At 38.7% G+C, this 20771-nt stretch overlaps 1 protein-coding gene across 1 annotated transcript in view; it reads right to left on the bottom strand.

The window, feature by feature from the left end:
• The window catches only part of SNTB2 (syntrophin beta 2), an 85950-nt gene that overhangs the window by 32444 nt on the left and 32735 nt on the right, over positions 1-20771 (bottom strand). Inside the window, exons 2-4 of the mRNA XM_037162535.2 lie at positions 13013-13226; positions 5941-6151; positions 1413-1555 (exon numbers count right to left, since the gene is read on the bottom strand). Of these exons, the coding sequence (XP_037018430.2) occupies positions 1413-1555; positions 5941-6151; positions 13013-13226 (568 nt within the window). The remainder of the gene's footprint in view (positions 1-1412; positions 1556-5940; positions 6152-13012; positions 13227-20771) is intronic.

The raw sequence follows: 20771 nt of genomic DNA on the forward strand, positions 1-20771 counted from the left end.
CCAGAGAATAATTTTTTCTATAAAATGTAAACTTACGTGCTCTCTACAATCATATTCCTAAACTCTCTTTGAAAAACGTAAATTTAATCCCTTTACTTATAAGTACTGAGACATGTCCACATGTTTTTGTAGTTTTCCTGTTATAATGTAACCATGACAGAGAAACTATAACTTAAGTAACAGAATTTAACTCAGCTAAGATTTATTGAGGGCCTACAATATGCCAAGCATTAAGGGAAATGCTAAAATGAGTTAAGTCATAGTTCTTGACCTCAGGAAAGTTATAATTCATTGGGGATTAACAAAACAAAAACAGAAACTGATGGTTAGATTCAGTCCTCCTGCAGAACCTTTATGTCCTGACTAATGAGGAATGAGGGTGCACCCCCCTAATTCTGAGGCTCAGCGAATTCCTTATCCTTAGTCTGTGATCTCAGCGCTCTACCTCTAGATTGGGAGTTTCAGAGAAACTCCTGAAAAGCTACGTAAAAATTATATTTTTATTTAAAAAATGATATATGTAAGGGAATTTGGCAAGTTGAAGGAACTCTGTATAACATGAAAGTCTTCCCATACTCTTCCTCACATGAATCTTTTTTGCTTAAAAAAGGAACTGCCACCTCCCCATAACCTTTGTTCCCTGTGGGACATACCAGTGGTCTCATCATTTAGCTTTTTTGACTACCACATACTTTTCTGTGGGGCTCATGTGTGGTTTTCTGGTTATAAAATATTTAGTTATATCATGATTTAGTTACATCAAAATATCATTTTTTAAGCTCACATAAGACTGAGTGTAAATATGTCTTCTAGTTTAACACCAGATAACTAATTTCAAGTTGTCTCTGTTCTTTGCGCTTCCAAGTCCCCACATCTAGCATGCTAAAAACATCCTGTTGCTTCAGGTCAAATCAATGTTTATTTGATGGAATCAAAATTATGTGTTCTTATGCCAGAAAGAGAAATTGAAGAACATTTTGCCTGAATTGTGTGGTTTATCCACAGTACCACATTCTGGTTTAAATTATTTCATCACTCAGTCAAAAAGCTACCATAATTTCAGTGGCTTTCCAGTCACAGTCAATAAAGTCAAAGAAACAGAAACACTATTTGCTTATCTTCATGACTAAGCAAAAGTCTTGAAGGGAGCAGTTAGGAAGCTGCCTCAGTAACTTAATAAATGCACGCAAAAATACTAAGGACAGAAATCATTTATTCTGAGATAGGAGATGCTAAGTAATCAGTAAGGTTGTAAAAGAAAAGTTTTTGTCTAAATCAACTATATCAGCCACTTAAATCCTATTTTAGGCACTAAGCTAACAGAATTCACTTAAAATTTCTTTTTTGTTTCATTTGAACATTCTTTAGGAGATTTAGAGTAGAGTAGATATCTTATTTGCCTTGTGTCTTACCTTGTGGCAACAAGAGGGTAGCTGTGACATGGCGATGCCCAGGCGTCCCGTGTCCACGGCATACAGTCATAAAGCAGCAGATCCTTCTCAGTCACAGCCATGAGGACCGGTCTCCACTGTTGCCTTCCACCGTCCAGTTTTGCCTGTTACAATGGCGAAATCCGGAAAGCAGAACTAACACTAATGATATATAATTGTGTAAGTCCCTTTAGTGATGATCTAACATAGTGGGTTCTCCACTGTTTCCCCAACCATATATCTAAACATCAGTTATTTTTCGAATTTTTAAATAAGGAATACATTTTGTATCACAACCCAACACACATATAAATACCTAAAATTAAAAATGTCCAAAACAATGCAATATCTGTATTTTATGCAGTGTACTATGATAATTTCTATTCTAGTTTTTTAAAAATGCTGATGACCGGCTATGTTGTATTTTGGAAAACACTCATACAAGCTATTGTGGAAGACTTCCCCATTATACTTAGGAAGTTTACCCTTCAATGTCAAATGCACCATTGCCTTTACTTGCATAAAGTTCATTGATCTCTGTGAAGGTTTAAAAATGTAGGAAAACAACCACTGTTTACCCAATATTGTCAAGGATCCAAGGACTAAAAGCAAAAGACTATGTTCAAGAAAAGTCCTGGTATCATCAAAATATTTGCCTTCCTTGAGCAGACAATGCTTAACAGCAGTGTAATTTTAGCACCGATCCTTCAGCTCACTATCACTGATGGATGGTTTCAGTGAGAATCCAAATTGATGAATGACCTGTCCCTTAAAGAGTTGTCTCAGAGCCACTTTTTATTTTCTCCTCCTTAATGACTTTGAAAGGTAATCTAAACATGTTGCAGCATTTTAAGAATACATGCTACAGTCTGAAAAGTGGACTAAGTGGTTCTGTTCTGTTACAACATCAGATGTGGAAAGTGAATTCCACCCAGTGAAGTGACCCCTGTTCTAATGTGTGCTGAAAGTACAAAATATATGAACTGACTTTGAGAAGTCAAGCAAAGTACCGTAGAAATAATTACACTTTTCTTACTAATAAATGTAAGTGTTTCTAAGACTCTGTATTAGTCCATGAGTAACTATAATATCTGGTAATTCTATAATATCTGGAGAATCTCTAAAGAGATTCTCTGGATTCTTACATTTTTGGGTCACTGGTACCCCCGCAAAGGGGATTTCTAGTTTATGTGTGTACTTATTAAGTCTTTGTCTTTGAGATTGTTTGGCATAATATATCAATGGGGAAAATAATGTAAGATCTACTTTCCCAAAGAATTAAAATGATAATTTGATTTTTTAAAATTAATTATCCTCTAACTGGTAAGAAAGAGATCTTGAAGCCTATATCAGAGTATATAGATTTGGAAATGCTAAATTAAATTTATTTCTTCCCAAAGAAGATATTTTAGGCTCTAAGGAAAACTGCTAATGTCAATATAAGTAATATCCAATTTCAAGAGAGAAAAATTTTTAACTAAAAAATTTTTAACAAGTGTTTATTCTTTAGCTCTCAAGTCCTTAGTTTTTGGAGAATATACCTTCCCTCTTCCACTTTTGATTGGAAAATAATGAAACCTTAATTTAAGTCATTCTGTTTGCCTATTTGCTTTAACTTTAAAGATATGGTTTGCTTTTACTGGAGGCAAACGCTGCCTGCTATGTATAGCATGAGATTTCGGTTGTGGTATTAATGCAGGCAGCCTGGGGCTCCGCTACTGAGGTTTTGGCTGGAGAAAAAAGGGACACTAAAGTCAGGGTCTGGTTTGCTGGGTTTCAAAACCCATGCATCCATTTACATGCACACACTTTAGCCAAATCAAAGCCCTCTCCAAATTTTATTTTCTAATAAATAGAGCAAATAGAACCAAAGATGAAGAAATACTAACAGTTCTTACTCCCTAAACCTCTTAATCTTATCAATCTTTTTGGTCAATTGATACACTTCTGTTCTTTATTTCTTTTTATAATAGAAAACACAGAGAAATTAAACAAATCATTACACTAGTACAAATCTGAGTCTTTACACATTTGGGGAATTACCAGGGACAAAGTAAAAACTATAAAAACAAACCCTTCTCTGGCTGCCTTGGCTTTTCTAATCTGTGCTCAAATGCTTAAAAATACTGGTTTTATAGACCATTCATGTTCCCCCATTTAGTGTATTTAAAGAACATTCCCTTTCAAGAATACAACCAACTAAAGGTAAATTCTCAGCCACATAAAAGTCAGCATCAATGAAGGGCAGACCTTCCTATGCGTAGAATGGATTAGTTATCATTTACTACATGTCTGTATTAGAGGTTTTCCCTGTTTTAAGCAAACTCAATTTATGACAATGTGAAATAACAAAAAGGAGAAATTATTTAAACTTAAATACATGATCCTTTCTTAATTTGTCCTAAATGACTGTATTTTCTAAGTATAACTGAAACAGTTTCATTTACATGCAAGCTTTTGAGGAGATATATCTCTTGCCAGAAGAAATGCTTACCTATACTAAACAGGTTACATGATCTGAAATTATCTTGACCACTTTCATCCTCATAAAAAGTCGTATAGTCAGAAAAGGCTTTGGCATTTACCTAGTCCAACCTTTATCAGATACATACGACCACAATACCTGAGAAATGGTATCCGATCTTGCTTGAACACCCTATTCTGAGAGCAATATTTAATTTGAGTAACTCAACTACTTTGAAAAGTAAAAATCAAGAATATTTTTAAAATAGTACCTTGAAATTAGTTAAGTGGTACTATATTTAAAATGGTGGAAATTTTCTTCTTAGTGTGATTTCTCAACCCTGAAGTTGGAAGGGGCAGACCTGGGAAACTATACGTAAAATAAAACACAATACAACAAAACAGAAACAAAAGAACAAAACCTCCCCGGGCTGATACTTAAACTGTCCGCTTACACACAAATGAGGGAACCAGGATACAAAAAGATGAAGGAACTTTCAAAAAGATCTAAAATAGTGAAAAACAGAACTAGCTCTTGAACCTTGATCTCTGAACCCCAAGCACAGTCTTCTTTTTCTAACTCCTTCTGGCCTAGCTGACAGTGAAGGACCCAAAAGAAAAAGTATTTACCACAACATCACATAGAACTTTTAGTGTCCCTTACATCAGACTTGGATTAAGTTCCTCCTTTCCCTTCAGCCAATATCCACCCAGGTTTTCTTGTTTCTCTTCTCTTCATTTTTCAGTTGTGGAAGACATCTGTCTAATGGCTTGTAAAATATTTTGTATATTGTATACTTTTCTCAGAGCAGGGCGGATAAGCCTGATGCCCCTGAAACTCTGTCCGTAGACTAGCACAGGGGCTGGGAAATTATGACCTGTGGGCCAAATACAGCCCCACTACTTGTTTTTGTAAATAAAGTTTTATTGAAACACAGCCACACCTATTCATTTTCATGTTGTCTATGACTGTCTTCTTGCTATAATGGCAGACTCAAATGGTTGTGACACTATCTGGCCCTTTTAGAACAGTTTGCTGATCCTGTTCTAAAATCATGAAAATTGTTCTCTGTCATTAAGAACAGAGTCTTTGTGATGCCAGATTTCCCCCAGGACATGCTCTAGCAAGGCAAGGAGCTGCACCTTTCCCCAACAGGTATTCAGGTTTAAGGGGATTAGAGCCAGGAGGGGCTTCTCCCAGAGGACATGGAGACTAGGCTTTGTCAAAGCTGGGGGGGGGGGGGGCAAGAGTCCATTGCTCTTTGTTGCAGCCCCCAGAGTCCTTCCAAGAAGGCCTCCCAGGTGACCCAGTCTGGCTTAGGTTGCCCCCCACTGTGAGGGGTCTTACCCGTCATTGACTTCCGACCAAGCTTTGGGGGCAGGGAGAGGAACTGAGGCAGCGTTTGCTACCAGAGACAAGCTTTGTCTCCTGTGGCTGGCATTCCAAAGGTTGTCTCTCACCCTTAGCGACAAGGGGTAGAGATACAATTCCTAAAATCAGGCAGAGCGGTCTACTACAGTCCTCTTTAGATAATGGTGGAATAGCTACCTGGAAGGTAATTAAATTCAAGGTTTCAACATACACTAAGGATGCAAGCAATCTTTTGCTGGTTTTGCCCTGCAGTTAACCCATTGACATCTTTTGTCCCTTTCTTGTGTACTCTGGTCTGTGGTCATTTAATTTAGGACATCTCAGAATTGTCTTCTTGTCAGCAGTTACATGGCTAACCTCCTGGGGACAAGAAGCCTTATATCCCAGATTCTAAATAAGAAACCTCTTTTTAGTTATGTTGCGATGATGATATTATCATGATGGTCAGTTTTTCTGGAGGAGGTGATAATTAGCAAGAGCTAAATGGTAGGGAGGAGAAACGAAAGATCTGCGTGGTAGACATCTAGGACCTGACTATATGATCAATATTACAGATACGTGAAATCTGTAAGCTGGAGAGCCAGGACCTGACTTTATGATAAATACGATATATGGCAGAACCATCCTGCCTCTGAATGGCAGCCAGGGGAGACACTGCCCTACCTCCCAGCCTACCTGTTCTGCCAGCCAGGCAATGTGCTTGACCTCCTTGCTGCCTCCTGCCGTACTGGTTGCACCAAGCATGGCATTGAGTTCAGCCAACACCTGTGGGAGGAGAGCCATTATGTTGGTGTGGATGGCTACGAACCAGGAGTGGGCGGTAGCTGTATCCTTGCAGCGTAGGATCAACGTGTTCCTGCTATCAGGAGAATGCAGCTCTATCAATCTGTGTGGAAAAAGAAAAAAAAAGTGAGCTAGATCAGAAGGCATCACACCTGCCAGTGTTGCACATACATTACTGGAAATCTATTTTAATTTCACACTCCAGAATAAAGATACTTTCTCTTAATTCCGTAGGGTCCAATTCCAGAGAAAAGCACACATGGAAAGGTAATCATCAGGAAGACGAACTTAACTACTGGGTCTCGTGTTTCAATGTGTTAATGCAATGACCTAAGATGAGGGAACCTGTCGTACAGTTGTATAAACCATATGCCTCCATTTCTGTGTCACAGAAATGGGAAGCATGCTTGTTGACTCACAGGCACACTGTAAAGAAGGAACTGAGATAAAAAATATATATATATAAAATACCTTATAATACATCATTATAAGGTGTTACTAGGTAAATAAAACCTATTGACAAATAGTGAAGTGAAATTTCAGCTGTGTGAAATAAAGGAAAGAGAAAATATCTGAAGAATATGATTCTTTACAAAAATTTACAACTGTTCTTTAGTGTCTGGGTAATATTAGATGATTGAATCATATGTTGAGTCATAGTAGAAAATAGTTAATTTAAGAGATCTTCAATTCCTTTTTTAAAAGACTTTATTTTTGTTTATTTTTAGAGAGAGGGGAAGGTAGGGAGAAAGACAGAAAGAGAAACACTGATGTGCAAGAGAAAGATGTGCATCGACGGGTTGCCTCTTGCTTGCCCCCAACTGGGGACCTAGCCCACAACCCAGGCATGTGCCCTGACCGGGAATTGAACCAGCAAACTTTCAGTTTGTGGGACAATACCCAATCAACTGGACCATACCAGTAATAGCTAAACACATATTACTGCGCACCTACTATATATATCAGATACTGAGGTAGATAACTGGTATTGGAGATACAGTGGTGAAAAAGACAGAAAAAAAATCTCCGCTCTCGCTGGGTTTATAATCTAGTGGGCGAAGGAAGAAATTTAACAATTAATTAATACACAATTATGGGTTATAAAAGGTACTTCTATTAAGAACTGTGATGACTACTATGAAGTTCCTGACTAAAAAGGCACTCCCAAGATGGGAGTAGCAAAGCAGGACTGCAATGGAGGACTCTATATCTCTGGGGCACACCCCCCAGCTGGTGTCATGCTATAACACAGGTCATAAGCACAGCCACTTGGTACCTATCTACTCATCCACTCATGTGCCCTCCCACTGGAGTTACCCATGTAACTACTTTGAAGATAAATACCAAGGAGCACAATTACTGGGTCATATGGTAAGACCATGTTTAGCTTTGTAAGAACTTGCCAAACTGTCTTCCAAAGTAGCTGTACCATTTGGCATTCCCACCAGCAATGAATAAGATTCCTGTTGCTCTGACTTTGACCACTTTAATAGGTGTGTGGTGGTATCTCATTGTTTTAATTTGTAATTCTCTAATGACACATGATGGTGAGCACCATTCATATGCTTATTTGCCACTGTATTTCCCTTTGATAAGGTGTCTATTCAGATCTGTTGCTCATTTTTTAATTAGGTTGGTTTCTTATTGTTGAGTTTTTTTGTTTTAAAGATTTTATTTATTTATCTTTAGAGGGGAAGGGAAGGAGAGAGGGAGAGAAACATCAATGTATGGTTGCCTTTCATGCATCCTCTGCTGGGAACTGGCCTGCAGGGAACCGGCCTGCAACCCTGGTATGTGCCCTGACTGGGAATCGAACCACGATTGTCTGGTTCACAGGCCCGCACTCAATCCACTGAGCTACACCAGCCAGGGCTTACTGTTGAGTTTTAAGAATGTTTTGTTCTTTGGGTACAAGTCCTTCGGCCCTTTACCTCATATGTATTTTACAAAGATTTTCCCTCAGTCTGTGGTTTATGTTTTCTTGCTCTAAAAGTGTGTGATGGTTAATTTTATGTGTCATCCTTGAGTAAAGGGTGACCAAATAGCTGTTACACATTATTTCTGGGTGTGTCTGTGAGGGTGTTTCCAGAAGAGATTAGCGTTTGAACCAGCAGACTAAGTAAGGATGGCCCTCACCAAATTCGGTACAGGCACCATTCAATCCACTGAGGGCATGAATAGAAAAGGTGGAGGTCGGACACGTTTGCTCTCTGCTTGAGTTGGGACAACCGTCTTCTCCTACCCTTGCACATTGGCACTCCTGATTCTTGGACCTTTGAACTCAAACTAAGTTATACCACTGGCTTTTCTGTATCTTTTACAGAGAAGTTTTTAATTATAATATAAGTCAACTTATCAACTTTTTAATTTTATGTATTGTGATTTTGGTGTTGTATTAAGAAGTCATCAATGTTCTTCAAAAAAGATTTTTTTAAAAGGGATTTTTAAAAAGCACAATCCTACAAGATCAGGGAGGAGCAACTATACAATTTTGGAAACTGGCAAGCAGGCAGAGGAGTTAAATGACATAATAAGACTTAAGAAAGGTGGGGGAAGTCAAATCCCAGCCAATCCATGTTGTAGAATCCCAGGGGCTAGGGAATTACAGCCACTAGTCACCTCTGGAGGTAGGAGTAAAGCACACAGCTCTTAGTAAGTCAAGGGGCTGGCTCAACGTTCCCCACACCCAGAAACCAGTGACTGACTACCCCACCCTCAAACCAGCAAAAGATCCAAACCCACACTCATCCCACCCAGCTGGACGGAAGAGCCAGTGATGTCCCTAATTCAGACCCTGTGCCGGCCTGATAGTTTTCTACAGAGGCTAATTATTCCCACCTGGTTGCTTTGGCACTGTAACCAGCTTCACATCCTTCACACACAGGCTAAAAGTTCAGCCATAAAACCATGACAAGAAATTGCTTTCACTCCTCCTCCTGGCCTACTTAGCACTACAGATAGGAATCAGTTCACCCTTCTCTGGCCACAAAATGCTCACCTTCTGAAAAAGCCTTTTCACCTCCTACAGTTCCTGAGACAGTGTCTCTCTCAGACACGTCTCCTTCGACACACTCTAAACTGAAAATCCTAATGCCAGAGACCTGAATTTTTAATAACTGGAAGAATGGAAAATAAGTCTATTATAAAATAAAATTAAACCTGATTAACAAGGACCACTAGGCTAGAAAAAGATGAAAACAGGCAGTAAATCAGTCCCCATGCCAAGATTGTCAATTTTTCATGAAGAGAAATTTTGCAGTGTTTTTAAAAAAAGAATTGTGAAATAGCCAATTACATTAGAAGAAACAGAACAGAAACTCCGAAATCCTGATGATTCTAAGGTCCAGAAGAATCTACCTCTGAAGAGAAAGCCCCTCTACATCTGATAAAGGGGACAAAGTGTTTCCTAAAGCCTACTGCTGTTTTAAAAGAAAAATTCATATGAAGACTCTTCTAACAAAAATTTTCGAGGCAGCCTGCCAGTAATTGTTTCGGTCCACAGGAGAGGGGAGGAAGCAGCCACAGTGCAAAGAGTTTTGGCTTCTCGTCAAACCACTGAGGATTTCCTGAGAAATGCAATTCCATTTTGATCATATAAATCAAATCAATGTTTAGGTACACAGAAGCACAGGATTCTTTAAGTCTAGTCTTCTTATTTCTTCTGTTTAGTAAAGTCTTTGACATAACTTATGTGTTCAATTTAGCAATAATCATATTGTCTTATATGTCATAAGCCAAAATTATCTTTTACATGAAAAACAGCGGGTGTGAAGATGTACCAGGCATTGTGAACCAGCTCAAAGGAAACAGATTTACATTTCTGAAAAGCGGTGTTTAAGAACACCTTGTCCTTGCTAAGCTCCACACAGCCCACAATGCTGTTTGCTAAGGAATGGGCTCATGTTCTCTCCCCGAACTTCACCATTATTTATTTAGCTTTCAATTTCCAGAATGCACGGTTTATAACTATCAGGAGCACACAGTGAGGTACTGAGAACTCAAGGTGGGGAAGACAGTAAACTTCCTCCTCCTCCTTCCTTACTCATTCTGATGGTTGGCACTTTCTTTTTTTCCCAGCTCTGGACAGTGAACGTTAAACTAAGTAAAAGTAGTAAAATGGAAGAAAAGAAGCCTTCCCGTTCATGTCAAATACGTTTTTCATTTAGAAGGTAAAAGATGAACCACAAACAGATTCCTACTTACCCCCCACAATAGTTATTAGGAAGACTGACATCAGCAATGTTGGTGAGGATGTGAAGCAACAGACACTCTCCTGCATTGTTGGTGGGAATGTAAAATGGCACAACCACTTTGGGAAAAAGTTTAGCCTTTTTTAAAAAAAAGCTAAATATATGCCTACCTACCCTTTGATCCAGCAATTCCACTTATAAGAATTTACCTGAGAGAAATGAAGGTGTATGCTTCCCAAAAGAGTTGTACAATAAATAGTATTAGCTCCAAACTGGAAACAGCTCACATGTCCATCCACACAAAAATGGACAAGGAAAGTGTAATACGTTCATATGACACAATACTACTCAGCGATAGAGATGGGAAGGGAGAGAGACTGAGAGGGAGAGAGGAACACTGATCTGTTGCCTCTTGTATGCACCCCATCTGGGGACCAAACCCGCAACCCAGGCACGTGCCCTGACCGGGAATCCAATGTGTGCCCTTTCACTTCGTGGATGACACCCAAACGAGTCACACCAGTCAGGGCAAATGGACGAATGTCAAAAACCTTACGTGGGGTAAAGAATTCTGTCACAAAAGAATACACATGATACGGTTATACTTATATAAAGTTTTAGGACAGTTAGAACTAATCTAATGATAGAAAGTCCGAACAGTAGTTGCCTTGGGAGGCAGGAGAGAGAAATGACTGTAGGGTCACAAGAAAGCTTTCCAGGGTGATGATAATGTTCTGTATCTTGACAGGCCTGGGTTATATAATTGTATGCATTTGTCAAAACTTGTCATTTGCACCCTGGCCACAAACTGATTGGCTTAGTTGACTGGAGCATCGTTCTTTGCACCAAAAGGATGCAAGTTCCATTCCCAGTCAGGGCACATACCTAGGTTGCAGGTTCAATCCCTGGTCGGGAGTGTATGGGAGGTAAGTGACTGATGTCTCTCTCTCCCTTTCTCTTTCTCTAAAATCAATACATATACCCTCGAGGGGGTGGGGATTAAAAAAATTTAAGATTTGTGCATATTATTGTATATAAATATTATCCCCAAAAGGAAAAGAAACTGTAATGAAACACTGAACTCTCATTATTTAAATGCATGCTTATATATTTAGAGGGAAGTATATTAATGTCTGCAATGTACTCTGAAATGCATTAAAAAAAAACAAACCCTGGATTGGTGGATGGACAGTTGGGCCAATCTGTGATAAAGTATCTACAGAAAAATGTTAATGACAGAATTTAGGTGGTGGGAAAATGAGCATTGATTATAAAATTATTTTTACTTTGCTACTACTTTTTGAAGATTTTCATAATAGAATGTTAGGGAAAAAATAAAGAATGATGGGAAACTACATGCCTACCTAAGGCTTAAAAACAGATTCCTAAGTACGTTCCAGGTGAGGGCACACCTGAGCCTATTTCTTGCTCAGAGTTGTACAAGAGACTACATGGAAGATGAAGATTTTCAAACAGAAACACGATCAGTTATATAAAGCTGTAATTTTAAAAGTGTCTTGGTGATATGTGTCCTCATGAAACTTATTTTTGCTGTTCCTATATGAACTGTTTCATTTTCTTTATGCGCAGCTTTGAATGCTGCAACTGTGTCACCTGCCATGACATTTCCTTTGACAGAGTGGGGACAAGTTTAAGGATCAAAGAGCTCCAAGTGATTTTATAGATATGATCTTATTTATCCTTGAAGTAGTTCTAAAGAGTATACAGTTGAGCAGTTATTATTATGTCCATTTTACAGACAGAAAAAAAACCCCAGGACAACAGAGAAATTAAGGAACTTAGGTCACAAGGCCACTAACAGCATTTAGAATATACTGAAAGCTCATTATGCCAATTTTACAATCATTCTCTTATTTAATCCTTATATAACCTTTCATTTTATACAGGAGGAAACTACGGCTTCTGGAAAACAAATAGCTTGGCCAAAGTTACAAAGACCATCATCCTAATTTCTGTTTAATCAGTCAATAGTTCTGAACATTTTTTTCTGCCAATACAGCATGGATGCTCACATTCCTGTGGATATAAGTTATGCATAATTTTGCCAGGTACCTGTAATTCCACTGCTTTCCTTTTCCTCTGGAATGCAAGTAAGACTGATAAAGGAATAACCTTGACTCTCTTTTTCAATTTACATTTTACAAAAAGCTAATTATTTGCAATTTTTGGTATTTCAAATAAAAGTTGAAACAAATCACTTTGCAGCATTAAGACTGGGACTCCAGCTCTGGCTGGTGTGGCCTAGTTGTCCCATACAGAACAACTAAGATATAGAACATTATCATCACCCTGGAAAGCTTTCTTTATGGGGTGTCATACCATAAACCGGAAGGCTGTAGGTTCGATTCCCAGTCAGGGCACATGCCTAGGTTGCAAGTTCAGTCCCTGGTCAGGGGGCATATGAAAGGTAACTAACTGGTCAATGTTTCTCTCTCACATTGATGTTTTTCTCCTTTTCTCCCCCTCTCTCTAAAATCACTAACATTCTTTCCTTCTAACCCCATTTCACTCCCCAGGAGTATATACCGTTAAGTTTCTTGTGTTTGTCCAAAATTTTTCTATATATTTACTACACATATACGTGTGAAGTAATTTAAATATGGAACACCAAAAATTATTCTCTCATCTCAGACTGACTTTTCCTCTGTGTAATTTAGGCATATTATAGCATAATAGCATGCATAAGTAATATCGCAGCATGTCTTTAAGTCTGCAAGGCTGTAAGTATGATGTTCTGCTCAGGTACAGCTCACCTGTTCTCCAGATCCGGCATGCTTAGGTTTCTAGCAGCAAAGCACATTTTGAGAGGAATGACCTTCCTGTCCTTGGTGCTGTTCTGGTGTTTTGGAGAGCCAGAGTCCTCACTGCCACTAAAGCTTGGTGACTGGGGAGCTGCACCTTCCCATGGCAGATCTGATACTAATGATGGCTTCTTGATATATGGCGTTACTTCTCGGATGAACTTGACTATGAACAAAAATCAAAGAAGAAGATTAGTATTCTTGCTTCCTATAAAAAAATGACAACTAAAATACATGCATTCATGAAATATCTGTCATGAAGTAAAACAAAAAATAGTACGTTAACGAGCTAGCACACAGAATCTTAAGTTTGGAGAGTCCTTTAAGGGCATATAAATCCAAATGAAATAGCATCAGTCTATTCTAAAAACGTTAATTTCTGAGCTTGCATGTATTGTCCCATCTGCTTAGGACACTCCTTTCCCCCCGTGTCTGCCTGGCCAACTCTACTCAACAGTCACCTCCTCAGCAGCCTTTCCTGTCCACTCTCTCCAGGTTATACATTACACCTCTGTTAACAGCCTCTCAGAACAACCCTGGGTTGTGATCCTTTTCGAAAACTTCTGTGTCCCCTGTTGACTGCTGAGTTCCCCAGGGCAGCGGTTATGATTTATTCAATCTTGGCATCCAATATTTAGAACAGTGTCTGTTCAATAAATGTTTTGATAATGTGTGAAGGAACAAACGAATAACTGAATTCTTGAATTGTATCAGTAGCTGACCAGCCATGAATGAATCTCCCGGTGTAGATTCAGTACCCCCAGAGACAGTGCCATGTAGCTTTAGATAAGTGAACATTTATAAACCTTAAAACTTCCACTCGCTGGCTTTCTGTCTATTGAAGCCTATAGAACAAATGTCTTCCACAAGAGAACACCTTCAAATATCTGAAGACTGAGATTATCTCTCTCTCTCTTCTCTGGGCTGAGCTAAATATCTCTAGTTCAATTTGATTCAATTCAATCAACATTTTTAGCTACCTACCGAGTATCAAGCATTAGGCTAGGCACCGAGAAACAAGAGTAAACGAGGCATGGACACTGCGCTCAAGGAATGGACACTGGTCAAGGAATGGACAGTCCAATAAGGAAGGCAGCTATGTAAACAGACATTTACAGCTTTGAAAATAAGTACAAACAAGTAGAAAAATAAGTACATTCAAAATAAGGTATTTCCATTAATGGTAGCCCCAAGCTAAAATACACCTTTTAGTAGATGGGAAACTTTTTAAAGTTCAATTTTAGGAATCATATAAAAATACTTCTTTTACCTCAAGAATGACTGGCAACTACCATCATCTGAAACACAGTGCTCTTGTTTCAAAAACCAGATAAACCAAAGATTATTAAAATCTTACATAACACTAAAATGTAAATAGTTGAATGCAGATGAATCAGTCACCATTACCTCTGCTAACATCAATATGTTATATCATATTCTACCTCCCTCTCAAATTCCAAAGTGGTAGGTCATTAGAGTAGATTTTGGGAATTGAAAACTAGAATGATACTATCATTATCAATGATTATCAGTATATTACCTAGCATTAACATTTTGTAGCATTAGAAGCTTTACAAGTCTATGAAGCTTTACAAGTCTATGAAACTTTACTCACAAACAGATTACTAAATCTACAAACTAATCAGCCCTGATGCAACTGGTTGGGCATTGTCTGGCAAAGTGAAAGGTTGCCCATTTGAATCCTGGTCAGGCACAGGCCTGGGATGCAGTTTTGGTCCTCAGTCTGGGCACACAGGAGAGGCAATAAAGCAATATTTTTCTCTCACATCGTTGTCTCTCTCCCTCTTTCTTCCCCTCCTTCCCCTCTCTCTAAAAATAAATTTTAAAAATTTTTAAAATAAAATAAAAATAAAAGACAAATGTTTCTAAAAACATAGCTAACAACTGTCTTTAAAATAGTTTCTTTTTTGAACAGGTAATATAGGCACATAAATAAATTCAATGGTGTACACGATTTTATAATAAAAATGCTAGGTTTCTAGCAACCCAATTCCCATCCTGGGGGCAACCATTAGACGGTGTTCCAGAGATCTACTGGCTATGCTAAGTATATGTAAAACAGATACATGCGTGAATGTATGTATACACACATATCACACAGTGGCAGTATATTATGTTTACTGTTCTGCATGTTATATTTTTTTACATAACAATATTAATAATAAAGTCTTTTTAATAAGCATTCTACAGCTCATTCTACAGCATGATGTGGTGGTTTGCGGTAGAGAGGCCTTTGGAATCATACTGACCTGGCTCAAACACTCACTGTGCTTGCTGCCTCGGAGCTATGTGACCTCACCTGCCTGTTCTGAGGTCCTCATCTATGAAATGGGAGTTCAAATTAAACAAGTCAAAATCCCAGGCATATATTAAACATCTGATAAATAGTAGTTTTTTTCCCTTCCCTAAATTAGAAAGCTGGGTAAGTTAAAACTTTTAAACAGCAATCAATAGAAGTAAAGTTATTTTTTATAAGTCATTAAACAAGATCTGTTAAAATTAAGCATAATTCTAGAAAATATAATAGAGCATAAAGCATCCTTTTAAAATTATGCTAGCATGTAGATATAATTTACATGTGTTCATATATATGTGTGAATGCTTTCTACGCATAGGTATAATACATGTATCTCTAGGTGGAGAGAGTTAAAGCTAGCTAGCTGCCTCAGGTCACCAAAGAGATTTTTTTCATCCTAGAAAAATGAGCAGAGTTGCAGCCAGTATACCCCTTGAGCAGCTGACTCAGGCATTTCAATACATGCTTTAGCTTTGTACTTTCGAAAGAGGATTAGATCACAAGAACTTTGGCAGAAATTCCTAGTTTCCAGTCACTGCCATGGCAGAAACTTGCTTTTTGAACTATTTAAGGCAGTATACCAACTATTAGGCCAACAACTGGAGGAAATTAAACATATTGTAAATGACTAATCTTGAATATTATAGTGGTTAGAAAGGACCCTGTATGATCTACTCCGAGGTTCACTCAATTCCACAGTAGCATTGCTGAACTGATTATTGTACACATTGAATTAAAACAGACACACATACACAGCCTATTGCATGGCTTTCAGAGAGCAATGAGTTTCACTCGAGTTGATGACAGCAATGCTCATACTCCCATCTGTAATGGCTGAAGAACTGTGAAAAGACATCTATTTCTAATTCACCCAAGATTTGGGGAAGATAGAAAGTTAATGGTCCTGTTTTAGTTCTATACTTAGACCTTCTAAGTTGCCACAGTGCTTTAACCTGGATACTTGAATGAATAAGCAAAGCCTCTATACCACCACATGGCATTCAGGTCAACTCAGATCCCTCAATATACAGGGTCTGGCACAAATAACGCCCCTTTTTTATTACAAAATCTTTTATTATAAAATCATAGGCATGTAATTCTGTAACATAACAATATCACACTCAAGCACACCACATGACATTTTAGGTGAAATGTTCAAATTAAAGCTATAAATTATTACACTCATATCATTTCCCCACCAAACACACTCAAGCACGTGTTACTTCTGTCAGACTCTGTATTTCAGAATTATTTCATTTTTCCTGATAAAGATCATCCTCAAAATGTTTAATTAAACACTGATGTTTGCAGTGTTTTAGGTTTTAGGTACTAAAGTAAATTTTCTTCCTTCTATATACTGATCACTCTTATTGAAAATGAAGGGGGTCCCGGCCAGGTAACTCAGTTGGTTAGAACATCATCTCAATACACCAAGGTTGAGGGTTTGATCCCCAGTCAGGGCACATATGAGAATCAACCAATGAATGCATAAAGAAGTGGAACAACAAACTGATACTTCTCTCTTTTTCTCTCCCTTCCCTTCTCTCTTTAAAATAAATAAATAATAATTTTTAAAAAAAAGAAAAAGAAGAGGGCTTTCCCCTACCCTAAAAGCATCGTTGTAGCCCTTCTCTTTAGAGTAATGAAAACATACATGTGTTATACACCCACCTGGAAAGACGTCTGGAAGGATTTTCATCAAAATATCAATAATGCTTATGCACAGGTATCTCTCTTTCTCTATTTATATAGTTCTGTATACTTGAAGTTTTTATGAATCTGTTATCATTTATACCAAGAAAAAATTTACTTGATAAATGAAGAAGCCTTATTCTAAAACCTTCCTCAAACTTTAAACATAGAACTACCTTAGAGTGAAAGCTGGCTGAGCCTTCAAAAACCATAATGCACTGGATGGGATCCAAGAGCCAACTGATTCTTACTGAATTCTGTACTCCGAGGAATAAGGTTACAGGGGGGCCATGGATTTTAATGAGATACACTGCTATCTGGTTTGGAGTATTAGGCAGCAAATGATTTTAAATCGAATGTCGCTTAAAAGCTTACCCAAAATATACTTCACAGTCAGACATAGGCTATGACTGTTAACACAAATATTCCAGTAAATCAATTACCTTTCCTTATAACCACCAACCTCTCATATAATCATTATTTTCCTCTTTATCTCTAAAAATTATCTTTTTCTTAATCCCATCTGGGGACTTATTACTATGAGTTTAAGTGAAACTAAGTGGGTCAGACAATGTGGGGATAGCAGTGCCATCATTTCCCCTGCTTTTGCAAGCAAGTTCATTCCTGGGTTATCCTTAGGGAGGAAGAGCTGGCTTTTCCTTTTGCTCACAAATGAATTATGTTGACATCACTGTTAAAGTATTCTCCCAAGAGGTTTTTCCTTAATCTCATCCCAAGCTCCTCCTCCAAATCAGGAATCTGATAGATGGCCACCAAAAACATTAGGAAGGAATTACTTTCAGTAAGGACATTTACACTCTCAACTAGCAGGTGTCTTTCAACTCAGGTCTCCTGACACTTGGAATGTGAGCAGGCTCCAGTCCAGGTGTTGGCGATGCAAACCCTGAATGTGTTCTGAGTAACCCGGGTTTTGCTGTACTGTTTTAAAGTAACCATTTTAAAGTAACACTGCAAATTCACCAATTTGTTGAGCTCCTGGTATGTGCCAGGAACTGTTTTAGGAACTTAGAATAATACATCTGTGAACAAAACGTGAAAAAGAAAGATGAATGTAATAAGTAAATTATATTCCAAAGAAACAACAACTTATGTTCACATAAAAGCCTGTACATGAATGTTTTTGCAGCTCTTTTCCTAAGTGCCCTGCAAACTGGAAGCAATCCAAATGTCCTTCAGTGGGTGAATGAATAAACTGCAGGATAGCCACAGAACAGAATACTAGGTGATAAAAAGGAATGCACTACTGATACACTCATGAACTAGGATAAATGTCAAAGGTGTTACACTGAGTAAAAGAAGCCAGTGTCAAAATGTTAGATACTGCATGATCCCATTATTGAAAAGGCAAACTATGATAAACACATCAGTGGTTGCCAGGGGTTAGGGTTAGGGAAGATGCGATTATTTTTTTTGAGCATGGAAATATCCTATATCCTGACTGTGGCAATAAACATAAGAATTTACACATGTATTAAAATTCATAGGACTGTATACCCTAAGGGCAGTGGGGGTGTTGTGGGTGGGGGAGCAGGGAGAGGGAAATAATTTTATTGCATGATAATTAAAAAACAAAAAAGTAAATTATACAGTATGTTAGAAGATATTAAGTGTTGCAGAAAAGGAAAAACAGGAAAGATGGATCAGGAGTGCCACGGGGAGAGGTTGGTAAATTTGCCATTCTAAATAAGTAAGGTGGTTAGGGTAAGCTCTATTAAGACAACAGTGGGCCCTGGCTAGTGTGGCTTAGTGGATTGAGTGCTGGCCTGCAAACCAAAGGGTCACTGGTTTGATGCCTACTCAGGGTACATGCCTGGGTTGCAGACCGGATCCCCGGGCGGGGGGGGGGAGGGGGACACACGCTTGAGAGGCAACCACACATTGATGTTTCTCTCTCTCCCTTTCACTCTCTAAAAATAAATAAATAAAATAAAAAAAAACCGCAAAAAAACATTGAATGGAGATTTAAAGGGGGTAGGGGAGTTAGTCAGGCAGATATTTGGGAGAAGCATTCGTGACAGAGAGAACCTTGTTAGAGCAATAAGGGAAGCCAGCGTGACTAGTGCAGGTAATGTGGGGAAAGAACAGAAAATGGGGTCACAGAGGTACGGGGTGTGGGAGGCAGATGGTGTAGGACCTTTCAGGTCAGCCTAAGGACTTGGGCTTTTATTCTGAAATGGAAAGCCATTGGGAGGTTTTAAGCAGAGGAGTGACATGATCTAACTTGCATTTTAATCATTTTCACTACTACTATGTTGAAAATAAGGTGAAAGAGGTTAAAGAAAAAGCATGAAGACGAACTGGGATGTATTATAAGTGAGAGAGCATAGTAGTTAAAGCAGGGTGATAGGAGAAGAGGTGGTAAGAGATCAGATTCTCTACGAAAGGAAGCCCTGTTCGGATATCCTGACAGATTGGATAAGGGGTGTGAGAAAAAAAACAATCAAGGATGATTATAAGATTTTTTTTGTCCTAAACAACTGGGACAGAGTTGCCATGAACAGTTTAGGAGAAAAGATCAGTAAGTTAAGACATACGTTAGACAATCACAACTAGCAGGCAGCCAGATGCATGAGTCTGCAGTTCAGGAGATGGGTCTGGGCTGGACCTAGAAATGTGGGAATTGCTGGCATGTAGTAGTTGATATTAAAGTCATGAGACTGGATAAGATCGCTGCATCAGTCAGGGTCCCAGCAGGAAATGAATGACACAGAGTTAATAAAGGGACAATTTATAAAGGTATAGGAAAGAGTTCAGGGAAACCACAAAGAAAATAGACTGTGATATCCGGTTTCTACACCTCAGCCTGAAGGGACTGGGAGAGGAAGTGGTTACCCATGAGGAGAGAGTCCTATAGACTTGAGAGTGGCAGTGACTTTCAGTCGATTCAGCCAGACTAAAGTTACCCTTCAGACTGGAAAGCTGAGGGGATAAATGTTCCAACTTCTTTCCCTCCAGCATCCCAGGAAGCTTGTTGACTAGTCCAAGGAGGTCAGCCTTCTGGGAGAGAAAGCAATTAGAGATGGAGAAGTGGACCTAGACGGGCAGATGGAAGACTTTCCGGCGCCCAGGGAGTGAGTTTGGGTGAGGAAGAGGGCATCCCACAATGAAAGGGCTGGGAGGAGAGAAGGAACAGCGGAAGAGACAGGAGGCCCAGGAGAGACAAGTGCTCCACAGAAGCACTGGCCTAAAACATTACCAAGTTTATCCAGACTGAGAGAGCCTCGCTTTGACCTTACTAATCCTGACTTGGTTCCTTCCTCTCTTTATCACTTCTTGAAAAAAAAAGTCTACTTTTACAATTTCTGTTTCCTCCTGTTTCTCCTTAACTATTCTGAATTAACCTGAATTCTAAAGAGTCACAATGTTTTCTTACCCAATCCAAAGGTCCTTTCCCAATCCTTATTCTTGAACATTCCGACATCTGACAATATACTCTATTACCTGTTTTTTATTTCCCCTGTGCGCCATTAGTTTCTAATGCCTTGTTTCTCCTCCAGTCCCTACAGGTAGTTGTCTCCAAAGGCTCTGATGATCGCACTTTCCTCTCATTGTGTCTCTAGTCCCCAGCAACTTTCAATGTCGGAGCTCTGGAACTGTCGTCCCTTGTTGGTTCCAATTCCTTCCACCTGGGTGCTGTCCTCATCCTTCAAACTCAATTTGTCCAAAGGTAAGCTAATTCCT

The sequence above is a fragment of the Artibeus jamaicensis genome, unplaced genomic scaffold (assembly GCF_021234435.1).
Source record: "Artibeus jamaicensis isolate MK-2021 breed Jamaican fruit bat unplaced genomic scaffold, CSHL_Jam_final contig_464, whole genome shotgun sequence".
NCBI lineage: Eukaryota > Metazoa > Chordata > Mammalia > Chiroptera > Phyllostomidae > Artibeus > Artibeus jamaicensis.